Source organism: Indicator indicator, chromosome 9 (genome assembly GCF_027791375.1).
Source record: "Indicator indicator isolate 239-I01 chromosome 9, UM_Iind_1.1, whole genome shotgun sequence".
In the NCBI taxonomy this organism is placed as follows: domain Eukaryota; kingdom Metazoa; phylum Chordata; class Aves; order Piciformes; family Indicatoridae; genus Indicator; species Indicator indicator.
In genome coordinates, this window is record NC_072018.1 from 29,551,338 (window position 1) to 29,564,189 (window position 12,852).

The 12,852-nt window shown below is 55.6% G+C and overlaps 2 protein-coding genes across 2 annotated transcripts in view; both read left to right on the forward strand.

The window, feature by feature from the left end:
* DRC1 (dynein regulatory complex subunit 1) overlaps window positions 1–3,575 on the forward strand; it is a 28,843-nt gene extending 25,268 nt beyond the window's left edge. The window contains exons 14-19 of the mRNA XM_054383375.1: window positions 949–1,038; window positions 1,360–1,446; window positions 1,761–1,951; window positions 2,350–2,493; window positions 3,305–3,413; window positions 3,516–3,575. Coding sequence (XP_054239350.1) covers window positions 949–1,038; window positions 1,360–1,446; window positions 1,761–1,951; window positions 2,350–2,493; window positions 3,305–3,413; window positions 3,516–3,575 — 681 coding nt within the window. The remainder of the gene's footprint in view (window positions 1–948; window positions 1,039–1,359; window positions 1,447–1,760; window positions 1,952–2,349; window positions 2,494–3,304; window positions 3,414–3,515) is intronic.
* Window positions 3,576–6,519: 2,944 nt separating this feature from the next.
* TRIM35 (tripartite motif containing 35) lies at window positions 6,520–11,518 on the forward strand. The gene is made up of 8 exons (XM_054383572.1): window positions 6,520–6,605; window positions 6,900–6,911; window positions 7,300–7,753; window positions 8,713–8,844; window positions 9,198–9,428; window positions 9,576–9,598; window positions 10,071–10,192; window positions 10,953–11,518. The coding sequence occupies exons 1-8, from the start codon at window positions 6,520–6,522 to the stop codon at window positions 11,516–11,518; spliced, it is 1,626 nt and encodes a 541-aa protein (XP_054239547.1).
* The last annotated feature ends 1,334 nt before the right edge of the window (window positions 11,519–12,852 follow it).

Sequence of the window (12,852 nt, forward strand, 5' to 3'; positions counted from 1 at the left end):
CTGCCCTGGGCAGCCTGTGTCTGTGCTCGGCAATCCTTTCATGGAAGATATTTTCCCTCATTGTCCAACCTAATCCTCCCCTGGAATAACCTGAGGCCATTTCCTATTGTCCTATCACTTCTCCCTGAGAAGTGACCAACACCCACATCACTCCAACCTCCTTTCAGGGAGCTGTAGAGAGCCAGAAGGTCTCCCTTGAGCCTCCTTTTCTCCAGACCAAACAACCCCAGATCCCACACCCTCTCCTCACAACACTTGTGTTCTAGACCCTTCACCAGCTTTGTTGTTGTCCTCCATGCCCTCAATGTCCTTCTTGGAGTGAGAGACCCAAAGCTGAACCCAACATTTGAGTTGTGGCCTCACCAGTCCCCCATGCAGAGGGACAATCCCAGCCCTAGTCCTGCTGGTCACACTATTGCTGATCCAAGCTAGGATGCTGGTGGCCTTGGTCACCTGAGCACACTGCTGGCTCGTCTTCAGATGGCTGTCAACCAACATTCCAGGGTCCTTTTCCACTGAGCATTTTCCAGGCACTCTTCCCCAAGCCTGGAGCATTCCTTGGGTTGTTATGACACAAAACTCCAGGATCTCCCAAGTCTTACCCCAGTGAATGGCAGATAAATGATTCTAATAACTGCTATTGGTGGTCACAATCCCCTTCCCAAATCCATAGCTCCTCAGGCCACAGGCTACATCTGCTACACCTGATGCTCCAGGCTCTTCCTTGTATCTGGGGACTGCCAGCAAGACCTTCAGACCATGAGGTCCTGTTGGCATCACCACGCTGTTGACTCTACCTTCTCTTTCTGTTGGGTGGCAGTTGCAGAGCCTCCTGGCCCTGTCAGCTTCACAGTGCCCAAACACTGCCCCCCCTCCCCACTGGGGCTGGCTTCTGGGCAGGGATGGAGAAACTGTTGTCTGCATGTTCTTCTCTCTGTGTCTCCCAAGGCTTTCCTTGTTCCAAGCACATTGTTGAAGCCCCTGCAGACACTGAAGAGGCATGAGCACACCCTCATGAAGCTTGACTCCATCTTTTCAGTGAGTTCTGGCTTGCTCCATCCCTTGGTGCTCACAGGGCAAAGCTCTCTGCCCTGTGTCCATATGGTGGCCACTGCAGGGAGGTCCCCTTGGATTGCTGGGGGGACTTGGGTAAAGAAGAGCGTGGTGGGAGGATGTGAAGCACTTTGGCCAAATGCTTCTCAGCCTTTCTTATGAAAGACCATCTCCTATGCACCTCCAGCCTGCTCTCAGACTTCTTACCACCCACTCTTGTCATGGCATTGACAGAGGGACACCTCAGGTTGAGCCCTCTCCTATGATGTCTCTGAGGGATGCTAACCTGGTTCCTCTGCTCCCCAGGCCCTCAAGATTGACAGTGAGGATGACCTGTATCAGCTGCTGGATTTTTTCCTGAAGTACAAAGCCCAAGGAATGACTGTCAGCCAGGTGGGACCACCGGGGTAGAGCAGTGGGGTCCCCTGGGCCCAGGAAAGGGAGGGCAGCACATGCCCTGAACACCCAGGGAAGGCAGCGATGGGGAGCAGCGTGTTGGCTCTGACATGTTTCCCTGTGACATTCCAAGGGAGGGGAATGTGTCAGGGCTGAGGGGTGGTGAAACAGAATCTCTTGCATGGGAATTTTTGCCACGTGAATTTTTTGCCTCAACTCCCTAAATTTACCAAGGGACAGCTGGAAGCTCCCAGAGAAAAAGTGTCTCTTGGTGCACAGGACATTGGCCAGCTTGCTGACCTTCCCTCCAGATCCAAGACAGCCCAGGTGGGGAAGATGTCATGGATCCAGCCAAGGACAGAGAAGAAGGTGAATCTAGTTGGCAGAAGGAGAAGCTCAAGTCCCCTAGCAGCTCGCTCTGCACCCTTCCTTCCATGTATTTCCATGCTGATGACGTCCTGAAGATCCTGAAGGCGTTTATGAAGGATCGCACCAAGCCCAGGTAGGACCTGGGGTGGAGTGGTTCCTCACATTCAGCCAAAACCTTCCCTGTCCCAACTTAAGGCTATTTCCTCTTGTCCTATTGCTTGTTCCTTGGGAGGAGAGGCTGACCTCCACTTCCTTCCAGTCTCCTTTCAGGGAGTTGTAGGCAGTGAGAAGGTCTCCCCTGAGCCTCCTTTTTTCCAGGCTAGACAACCCCAGTCCCCTCAGATGCTTCTCACAAGACTTGTGCTCTAGACCCTTCACCAGCTTTGTTGGGACATGCTCCAGTCCCTCCAATGCCTTTCTTAGAATGAGGTCCCCAAAACTGAACCCAGGATTCATGGTGTGGCCTCACTGGTGTTTAGTAACAGAGGGACAACCCCTGCCCCTACCTCTAAATGGTTCTCTGTCTCTCAGGGAGAAGGATGAACCAGCCAAGAAGGTGCTACAGGTACAGGACAGCTCCAAGGATGGAGAATACTGGGAAGCCTTGGCACATGTTATACCTGAGCCAACACTGAAGCTGTGGGATGCACTGGCAGTGGCACTGGGAGAATATTAGTGAGTGCTTGGGACAGGGGAGGATGGTGGTGTGGCTGGGGGAACTACAGCAGGGCTGGCACCAGCTGGGGTTAAAGGTTGACCTGGTGGAAAGCAGCTCTGTGGAGGAGGATCTGGTTCTCCAGGTGGACAATAGGTTCACTGTGAGCAAGCAGTGTGCCCTCATGGCCAAGAAGGTCAATGGTCTCCTGGGGTGCATTCAGAAGAGTGTAACCAGCAGGTCAAGGGAGGTTCTCCTCCCCCTCTGCTTTGTCCTAGGGAGACCACATTTGGAGTATTGGGTCCAGTTCTGGGCTCCCCAGTTCAAGAGACACAGGTAACTGCTGGAGAGAGTCCAGTGGAAGCTACAAAGGTGCTGAGGGGTCTGGAGCATCTCTCTGATGAAGAAAGGATGAGACACCTGGAGCTGTTTAGTGTGGAGAAGAGCAGACTGAGAGGGGATCTTCTCAGTGCTGATCAGTATCCAAAGGACAGGGGCAAGAGGGTGGGGCCAGACTCTTTTCAGTGGTGCCCAGGGATGGGATAAGGCACAGTGGGCACAAACTGGAACACAGGAAGTTCCATCTGAATTGAGAAAAAAACTTCTTTCCTGTGAGGGTGCTGGAGACAGGAACTGGCTGCCCAGAGAGGTTGTGGAGTCTCTTTCTCAGAAGAGATTCCAAACCTGCCTGGACACAATCCTGGGTACCCTGCCATGGGTGACCCTGCTTTAGCAGGGGGGTTGGACTAGATGATCTCCAGAGGTCCCTTCCAAGTCCCCATGAATCCATTCTGTGACTGGCCACATCAGTCTTCTCCCCTCCTTTCCCAGCAAGGTGCTCACAGGCCGGGTCAGCCTTCTCTCCAAAGTAGCTGCTCTGCAGCAGGAGAACTCAGAGCTGTATACCCTGCTCAAGGAGTTCATCAGCTCCAAGGTGAGTATGACATCCTCCTCCTCTCCAGCCCAGGGACACCCTACCATGGGTGCCCAACACAGAGTTCCCAGACACACAGGGTCAGGGTGCTTCTCCCCACAATTGAACACCAACCTGCTCCCCCCTCCCATGCAGGAGATGGACCTCTGTCCTGGGGAAGTGCAGTGAGTGGCCAGCACCAGGATATGGCTTTTCTTGGCCCTGTGCTGAAGCTGTGTGTGGAGCCAGGGCTTCCTGGCAAGAACTAATAAACTCTTTTCCTTCACCAGTCTCAGTGCTGCTCTGTCCCCAGTTTTGATATTTCCACAGAACCATAGAATTAAGTTAAAAAGACCCTTAAGACCATTGAGTCCAACAGTTAACCCAGCACAACTAAGTCCACCATTTATCCATGTCCTTCAGCACCAGGATGCTCTCAGCCCGGAGTGGTGCTACCAGCAGATTTCCATTCAGGAGGGTTTTGTTGTATCCAGAAGTCCATTCCACCCCTCCCAGGTTCACAGAGGTTGTATCTCAATTCCAGTAGAGGCTTCCTGGCCAGCTTTATCTTTAGCCTGCCTCACACAAGCATGGCACAAAGAGTTCCTCACACAAGCATGGCACAACGAGTTCCTCACAGCAGAGCAGAACACCACCACCTGATTTTGCTCACTTGTTACCTGTGGCCTTGAATGGTTCTCACTTTTCTCCTGCTTCTTAGCAGGGCTGGTAATCCCATGGGACAGCTTGCTCACTGTACCCCTGGGACAGAGCAGAATCCACAAAGATCCACAAATGCAACCAAAAAAGCTAAGATGGAGAGGGTGGAAGGCAGGGAAAGGGGTTTGGGGCAGGAAGGCAGGGATGGACAGGCTGCCTTGGATGAAGGAGCAGCAGACACCACCTGGCACATCTTGGGTCGCTCTGCTGGGCTCCTGCAAGCACTGAGGCACCAGCTCCTGGACTCACAGAATCAAGGAATGGTTTGGCTGGGAATAGACATTTAAAGGTCCATCCTCCCTGCAATCAGTAGGGACATCAGGTTGCTCAGACCTGGAATGTTTGCAGGGATGGGGCTTCTACTACCTCTCTGGGCAATCTTGCCAGTGTCTAATTCCTTGAAGAGCTGGAAGTTTACTTTTCTAAAGCTCAAGGTCCTGACTATGCTCCCTGCCTGACCCATATCCCTCAGGCCTGTGAACTCCACCAGTGAGTGATCACTGCAGCCCAGGCTGCCTCCAAACTTGACATCCCCTATTAGCTTCCTTGTGTTGGTGACCAGCAGGTCCAGTGTCACATCCCCTCTGGTAAGGTTATCACTTACCTTAAGAAGTTATCCACTATGCATTCCAGGAGTCTCCTGGATTGTCTACATCTCACTGTGCTACTTCTCCAGCAGATATTGGGGTTGTTGAAGTGCCTCAGCAGGGCAAGTGCCTGTGAGCATCAAGTCTCCTGGAGCTGGACTATGAGGAAGATTTCTTCAATAAGTTCCCCTTGGTCTGTAATAGAGACCAACCCTGAGATTCCCTTTGCTGCCTTAGTCTCTCATTCTTAACCATAAACTTTCAAGCTGCTCGTGGCCATTCTTGAGGGACAATCCTTCACACTATCCTTTACTTGACATAGAGGGCAACACCTCCACCACACCTTCATCTGCCCCTTCTGAACAAGTTTCAGTCACAGCAACTAGGTTGTAGCTTTCTAGCAGCACAGTGGCTTCCAGTTCCTCCTGTTTGTTGCCCATGCTGTGTATGTTGGTGTGGAGGCACTTCAGCTGGGCTGTCATCATGTCACCTCCTTTGAGGTATTTCACTGGTGCCTCCCTATTGGCTCCTATGGCCTGAGGAGCCTCCAGCTCATCTTTTTAAGACTTCAAGTGTGGTGCAGTGTCCCCCAGCATGCCTCAAAGCAACCGTTAAGGCCCTCACTAGCAGAGGTAGATTTAGAGTAGATATAAGGAAGAAATTCTTTATGCTGGGAGTGGTGAGACACTGGACCGGATTGCCCAGAGAGAGGTTGTAGATGCTCCATCCCTTGAACCATTCCAGGTGAGGGTGGTCTGGGCTCTGAGCAACCTTGCTCTAGTGGCAGGTATCCTTGCTGACTGCAGGGCAGTTGGGGTAGATGACCTTCAACGGTCCCTTCCTACCTAAACCATTCTGTGATTCTGATTTTCCCCTCTCTTAGTTTAAAACCAACACCCCTTGTCCTATCACATCAGACCCTGCTAAGAAGATTAGAATCATAGAATTGTTTTGGTTTAAAGAGACCTTTAGGATCATCATCTCCAACCATTAGCACTGCCAGGTCACCAACAACCCATGTCCCTTAGCATGACAGTTATGTGATCTTCCCCATCTTGCCTGTAGGTCCCCTTTGAATACTGAAAGGCAGCAATAAGGTCTCCCTGGAGCCTCCTTTTCAGGCTGAACAACTTCAACTCTCAGCCTGTCCTCACAGCAGAAGGGTTCCAGGCCTTTCATCATGACTGTGGCCTCCTCCTGTTTCAATAGGTCCCTATCTTTCCTGTGCTGAAGACCCCAGAGCTAGACCCAGCACTGCGGGTGGGGTCTTACCAGAGCAGAGCAGAACGGAGAGCAGAATCTCCTCACTTGACCTGCTGGCCACACTGCTTTGGATGCAGCCCAGGACGTGGTTGGCGTCTGGGCTGCAAGCACACATTGCTGGCTCACGTCCAGCTGTTCACCCACCAGCACCCCCAGGTCTTTCTCCACAGGGCTCTCAATATTCAGGGAATGTTTGGGAACCCTGAAAAAGAGCAACCTCCAGCTCCTGCAATCACAAAGGGAGGCGAACAAGTGAGTGGCAGCGGTCCCAGATCCATGGAGGGGCGTCACGAGAGCCCTAAGCCCCCCACCCCGTACGGGACAAGCACAACATAGGTTGTGAACGAGTGAAGATCTCCCCCAGAAACAGCAGAAGGGCTGAAGCCCGAGGGTGAGGATAGACTGCAGAGCCGCCGAAGAGGGGGCGATGGGGTCGTGAGGCTGTGCCTGGCGAGGTCCCGCCCCAGAGGCTTCAGCCCGGCCCCCGCCCGCTCCGTCCCGCCCCTTCGGTGCTTTCACCTCGGCCGGCACGGGCTGAGTCCCAGACTACCGGGAGCCCCGAGATGTTGCAGGCGTACAGCCGGACACCCTCCCGCCGCCTTGCCCGGCGCAGAGGCCGCTCCCGGCGCTGCTACTCGCCCTCGGAGAGGTAAGACACACACACACACGTCCAGCGCTGGGCACCCCATGTGCGCGGGCACCGAGGAGTGGGCGTCCGGGCACCGAGGAGTCGGCGTCCGAACACCGCAGTAGTTCCGGGACTGGGAGCCCTGGTCAGGGCACCGGAACAGCACCGGGACTGGGGCAGCAGGCACCGGCACTGCCATGGCTGAGAGGGTCCGGGTCCGGCACGTAGGATGAGCGTCCCGATCCGGGTATCGGTGGAGCACTGAAGGAGGAGCCCCGGGTGTAGGGGAGTGGGTCCGGGGACTGGGCGGCGGAGCAGCCCCGGGAGGTCCGGTGCTTCGAGACCGGACACCGGAACGTCCGTGGGGGTCTGGGCACTGGAGGAGAGCCTTGGGGGTGGGGGTCACGTACTGGGGACCATCCCAAGGCTGAGGGTTCGAGCACCGGGACAAGACCCTCGCAGGGTCGCAGGCCACCCGCGGCCCACTTCCCCACGTTGTCGGAGCATCCCGGCACGCTGGCCGGAGCCTGCCCGCCCTTGGTGGCTGCCAGTGGCCCGGGCCGGTGTCACTCAGGCTGGTGCCTGCCCGAGGAGGGAGCTGCGGGGTGAGTCACAGGCAGGAAACCGATTGCATCAGGAACGGGGCTGTTTTTCCAACTGGTGCTCTCGGAAAATCCTGCTCCGGCTTCCCTCCGTCCACCGCTTCTCTCTCCAGTGCCATGGAGAAGGAAGCCAGCGTCTCGATCAGCAGCTTGGTGGCCGCCTCCGCCACCACGTCTTCCACGGCCACTTTCAAGGAAGAGCTGCTGTGCCCCATCTGCTACGACCCTTTTCGGGAAGCTGTGACACTGGGCTGCGGCCACAACTTCTGCAAGGGCTGCGTGACCCGTTCCTGGGAGCACGGCGCTCACGTCTGCCCCGTGTGCAAGGAGCGCTCCTCGCTGGACGACCTCCGCATCAACCACACGCTCAACAACCTGGTGGAGAAGATCCTCAAGGAGGAACGACAGCGGCGAGGCCAGGCGGCCGCCCTCTGTCCCCTGCACCACCAAGAGGCCAAACTCTTCTGCCTGGAGGACAAGGAGCTGGCATGCTTTGCCTGTCAGAGCTCCAAGCAACACGAAGGGCACAAGCTGCGGCCGGTGCAGGAGACAGCGACAGATTTCAGGGTAAGGGATGCTCCAGGAAAAGGGGGGGGAGGACTGATGACTTGGAAAAGCTCCCTGAGGCATCTGGAGGGGTGCAGCTTGCAAACACCACGGTACATTTAAGGATGCCAGCACATGGCTTTGGCTTGTTGTACCCACTGGCGTGCCAGGATGAAGAATGAAGCAGCCACACTGTGAGGGTTGATCCCTGCAGAAGTGCACCTCCTGCCTAAAAATTACCCAGTGCCATGCCGTGCCCCAGCATTTTGCTCTGTGGGGAAGGGGAGAGGGGGGATTCTTTGAGGGGTTTGAAGGGTGGCCTGGTTCCCATGTTTCTTTGGCTTGTTGATCCTCAGGCAGGCTGGGCTGGATCTGGCCATGCTGGTTATTTCAGCAGCTGATTACTGCAGCAGTGCCTCGAGGCTGGGAGTGTTTTCGGGATGGGGGTTGCACAATTCAGCCAGCCGAGGAAAGGATGTGGGATGGGGACGCAACCCTGGGCCCTGCGGGGCAGGATGGGCCACGGCTGTGTGGGGAGGAGTAGGAGAGGATGGGGCTCTGGCCAGCAGCTGGGCAGCATGCCAGGGCCCGCTGTGTTTCCCATCCAGGAAAGCAGCTGCTGCCTCCCTGAGTCAGCCCGTGGGGGATGAGCCAAATTTCGAATGTCGCGGGGAGGACGTGGAGCTGCTGTTTGGCAAGGCCTGGCCAGCTGCCCGCAGTGTTGAGCCTCCCGGGGAGCTGCCGTCAGCACCGAGACAGGCAGGGACTTGAGGGTGCACCAGCAGAAGGATTTGAAAACGCAAGGGAGGATTCACCACAGAGCAGAGCTCCTCAGGCTCGTGTTGCCCAGCCCTGCACCGCACTGACCCTGTCCAGCGCTGGCCGATCTCAGGCTGCAGGAGGGGAAAGTTTGACTTGGGCGAGGATCCTGCTTAACCTGACCCTGCTGGGTTTGGTGCTCTTTTTCCACATGGGCATAGGCTTGTGAGGTTCCAGAAGGCATTTCCTCTCCACAGGCCAAGCTGAAGAACATGGAGACCTCCCTGCGGGATAAAGCGAAGGATTTTGGGACCGCCCATCGTGCCTACGAGTCCATCTTCAAACACAACCAGGTGTGTGGCTCCTCCCTGGTAGGGCCTGATCCTCGCACCCATGTACACATGTGCACACACACATCCTGAAGTGCAGCTGGCTCCGGGGTGGAACCATCCTGGGCTGCTCCATCCTTGAGCAAGGGGGGTGATGCTGGGAGGGAGGAAGGACTCCATTGAGGAATTGAACACCAGAGGGATGGGGCTGGACAAGACATTGATTTGTGGAGTAGAGGATCCCAGTGGGAGCCTAGCGAGTCCCTGAGCGCTGGAGTTGGTCAGAAGGCTCTGGAGGAGAGCTCAGGAGGAGGCTGGGGGAGCCCAGAGGAGCTGGGGATTCCGATGGGAGGTGGTGACATCCCTCCACGGGGCAGGCGGAGGTGACGCGGCTGAGGGAGCAGATCAAGCAGGAGTTTGAGAAGCTGCACAGCTTCCTGCGCAGTGAGGAGCAGGCTCTGCTGGACGAGCTGCAGGAGGAGGTGCAGCACAAGCAGGACTTCATCGAGGGCAAGATGAAGCAGCTGTCGGAGGACTGCTACACCCTGCTCAACGAAGCCAGGCAGCTCCAGAATGACCTCAAGGAGGATGACTACACCTTCCTCATGGTAAAGTCCATGCCCTATGGGGTGTCACCTTTGCCGTGGTAGCCTCCTGCCACTGCAGAGAATGGTGGGTGATCCTTTGGGTGTTTATAAGCCCCTGGGACTCTTTACAAGTGGGGGTCTGATGCCTCATGTCTTCTTCTCTTGCAGGCTCACAAGAACCGCAAGCGCAGGTAAGTCCTGGTCCCCTCTGCATCCCATGCCCAGTGGCACAGTGTGCTGGAGGTGGCTGAGCCCCCACTTCTCCTGAATGGGGCTGAATGGGGTCTCCTGCCTAGATGCAGAGTGAGGTCACTGCCACAGGCGAGTTCCTGTACCAGCACATCCCTTCTGGGTCTGGGTGCTCCAGCAGAAGGTGGTACTGGAGGTCCCCAAGGCCAGGCAGCACCCCTTGGTGCCTCTGGGCAGGGTGAAGGGGCACACATGCAGACACAAAGCAGCACTGCAGGTCTTGGGGGCAGCATTAAAACCTTGATGTTGGTGCTGAGATCTTCCTACCATTATTGTCCATCCTCCTGGGTTGAGGAGAAAAGCCCAGAAGGAGATGGATGGTATTAGTGGGGAAGGCTTTGCCAAAATACGAGGTGCCAGGGGATCCAACTGACTGCCTTCCTCCATCCTTGACCATCTCTGTCCCTGCCCAAGGATTGCCTGTGCAGCTGAGGAACCAGAGGACATGCCTGTAGGGATGCTCTTTGATGTTGCCAAGTACCTGGGCTCACTGCAGTACAACGTGTGGAAAAAGATGCTGAACATCATCACTGTAGGTGAGGTGCTGAGTCCCCCTCCAAAGGACGGTTGTCCCAGGACTGGTTAAAGCAGCCTTTGCATGGGGCAGCCTCAAGGGCGGTGGGTGCTGGAGAGAAGAGGAGAAGGGAGCAGCCATGCCTGTGGCTGATGGGCCTGAGGAGGGGGTTTGGAGAGCATAAAGGCTGCTCTGGGGCACTTGCACCCCAAAAGGGAAACCTTGGAGGATGTATTTCTCCATGGTGAGCTGGGGGATGGATGGACAGATGGATGGATGGATGGATGGGTGGATGGATGGGTGGGTGGATGGGTGGATGGATGGGTAGGTGGGTGGGTGGTGGATGGATGGATGGATGGATGGATGGATGGATGGATGGATGGATGGATGGATGGACGGATGGATGGACGGATGGATGGATGGATGGGCGGATGGATGGACGGACGGATGGATGGACGGATGGATGGATGGGTGGGTGGGTGGATGGATGGATGGATGGATGGATGGAAGGATGGATGGACGGACGGATGGATGGGCGGATGGATGGATGGACGGATGGACGGATGGAAGAATGGATGGATGGATGGATGGATGGATGGATGGAAGGGTGGATGGATGGACAGACGGATGGATGGACGGACAGACGGATGGATGGATGGAAGGATGGATGGATGGATGGATGGATGGATGGATGGATGGATGGATACCTGCAGGGCTACTGTCCTTCCATCAGCTCATCCCTGCAGCAGCCCAGGCTCCTAACACACATATCCCCACCACAGTCCCCTTCACCTTCAACCCCAACTCTGCGGCGGGCTGGCTTGAGGTGTCAGAGGACCTCACCAGCGTCACCAACAGAGGCTACAAGCTGCTGGTGGAGAACCCTGAGCGCTTCACCTCAGCCCCCTGCATCCTGGGCTCCCGCGGCTTCTCCGCCGGCTTCCACACCTGGGAGGTGGACCTGGGCGGCATCGCGAACTGGCGGGTGGGGGTGGCTCGGCCGCACAACGGCACCCAGTGGACCTTCCACCACGATGCTCGCTCTGGCTTCTGGTACATCTATCACCTGCCCGGGATCGACATCGAGATGGATCGAGCCTCCAACGCCGCGCGCCTGGAGACGGCGCTGGGCAGCGTGAAGCGGATCCGGGTGGAGCTGGACTGCGACGAAGGGGAGCTGTCCTTCTACGACGCTGACCGCAGGACCCACATCTACACCTTCCACGAGAAGTTCAGCAGCACTGTCTACCCTTACTTCTACGTGGGGCCCGCGGCGGTGGGCGCCGTGCATGAGCCCCTCCGCATCTGTCCCCTCCGGGTCCGCGTCCAGGAGGACGTCTCTGTTTAATGGCCGCCACCACCACCATGACCTGCATTTGGGGTTCCCCCAGGTGCTTTTTGTGTCAACTTTCCTCAGGGAAAAAAAAAAGAAGAAGGAAGAAAGAAAAGAAGAGAAGAGGGAAAAAAGAAAAGAAGGAAAAAAGAGAAGAAGAAGGAAAAAAGAAAAGAAGAAGGAAAAAAAGAAATGTGTCTTATTTACTCTCTTTTTTTTTTAATTGTTAATAAAAGTTGTTCTTCTGATACGATTCTGTGCTTCTATGCCTCCAAATCCGCCCCCCCCACCCCCCAGCTCCTTTCCTGCCCCTCTCCACCACCAATGCTAGGAAGGCTTTGTGAAGAAGGTATCTCCTGCAAGGAAAGGGATAGGGGGAGAGGGATGCGTAAATTAAACTCTCTAGGGGCTTCCCAAGCTTGTACAAATGCTGCAGGTAAAGCAGGGGAAGGTGGCCTTTGGTCCAACGCCTCAGGGATGGAAAACTCTCACATAGACGGATGCAGGAAGAAGTGGGTGCTTCCCTTTGTGCCCTCAATGAGGACATCTTCGAGGTGAACAACCCCTTTCCTCCTCCACCTTCTCACCATGAGTTTATCCCTTTGAAGGGCTTTTCCACAAATCCCCAGCTCCGGCAGCCAGGTGATGATGTGCAGGTTGGTGTCTGGAGGTAGAAGTGTCTCAGAAGTGGGATGAGAGGAGGGTCAAAACCACCCTCTGCAACCCCAGGCTGGGTCTATCTTGATCTTAATCCTGCCCAAAAGGTATTTCCTTCCATTCTGGTGAGCACTTGAGGTTCCAGGGCAATGCTCTGGGGAAAGAGAAGGTGGTTGGTGAGCTGGGATGCCATGGCTGCCCACGCAGCCTGGCCAGTCAGGACCTCTGCAGCAGGATGCTGATATTAACGGGTGGTTTCCATGGTTTCTGCCTGATCACAGAAAATGCTTCCTAGGAACAAGAACAGGCAGGCAGAAAACAAAAGAGAGATGCTGAGGCGTGCGGTGTGGGGTGTCCTCCAACCTCATTACGCCAGCTGATGTTATCCATGTCCAGATGAGCATCCCTGGATATGGGGAGAGGAGGAAAATCAGTGTGAGCATCCAATTGCCATCCCTGTGCCATGCCCTGATGCTGTCACCCCCCTAAAGGAGAGAAATTTGGGGATCCTGTGACCCTAAAACTGGGGTTTTGTGCAATAAATGGTACCTGCAGCTTCTCTGAGATTGATTTCATTCCACCAAATGCAAAGAAATGTCTTGAAGTGGAAACCAAGGCAGTGAAGCTGTTCCTTCCCCCAGCATGGACCTCTCCTCTGGAGGACATTCATCACCCAGCCTGCAGCAGTGGGT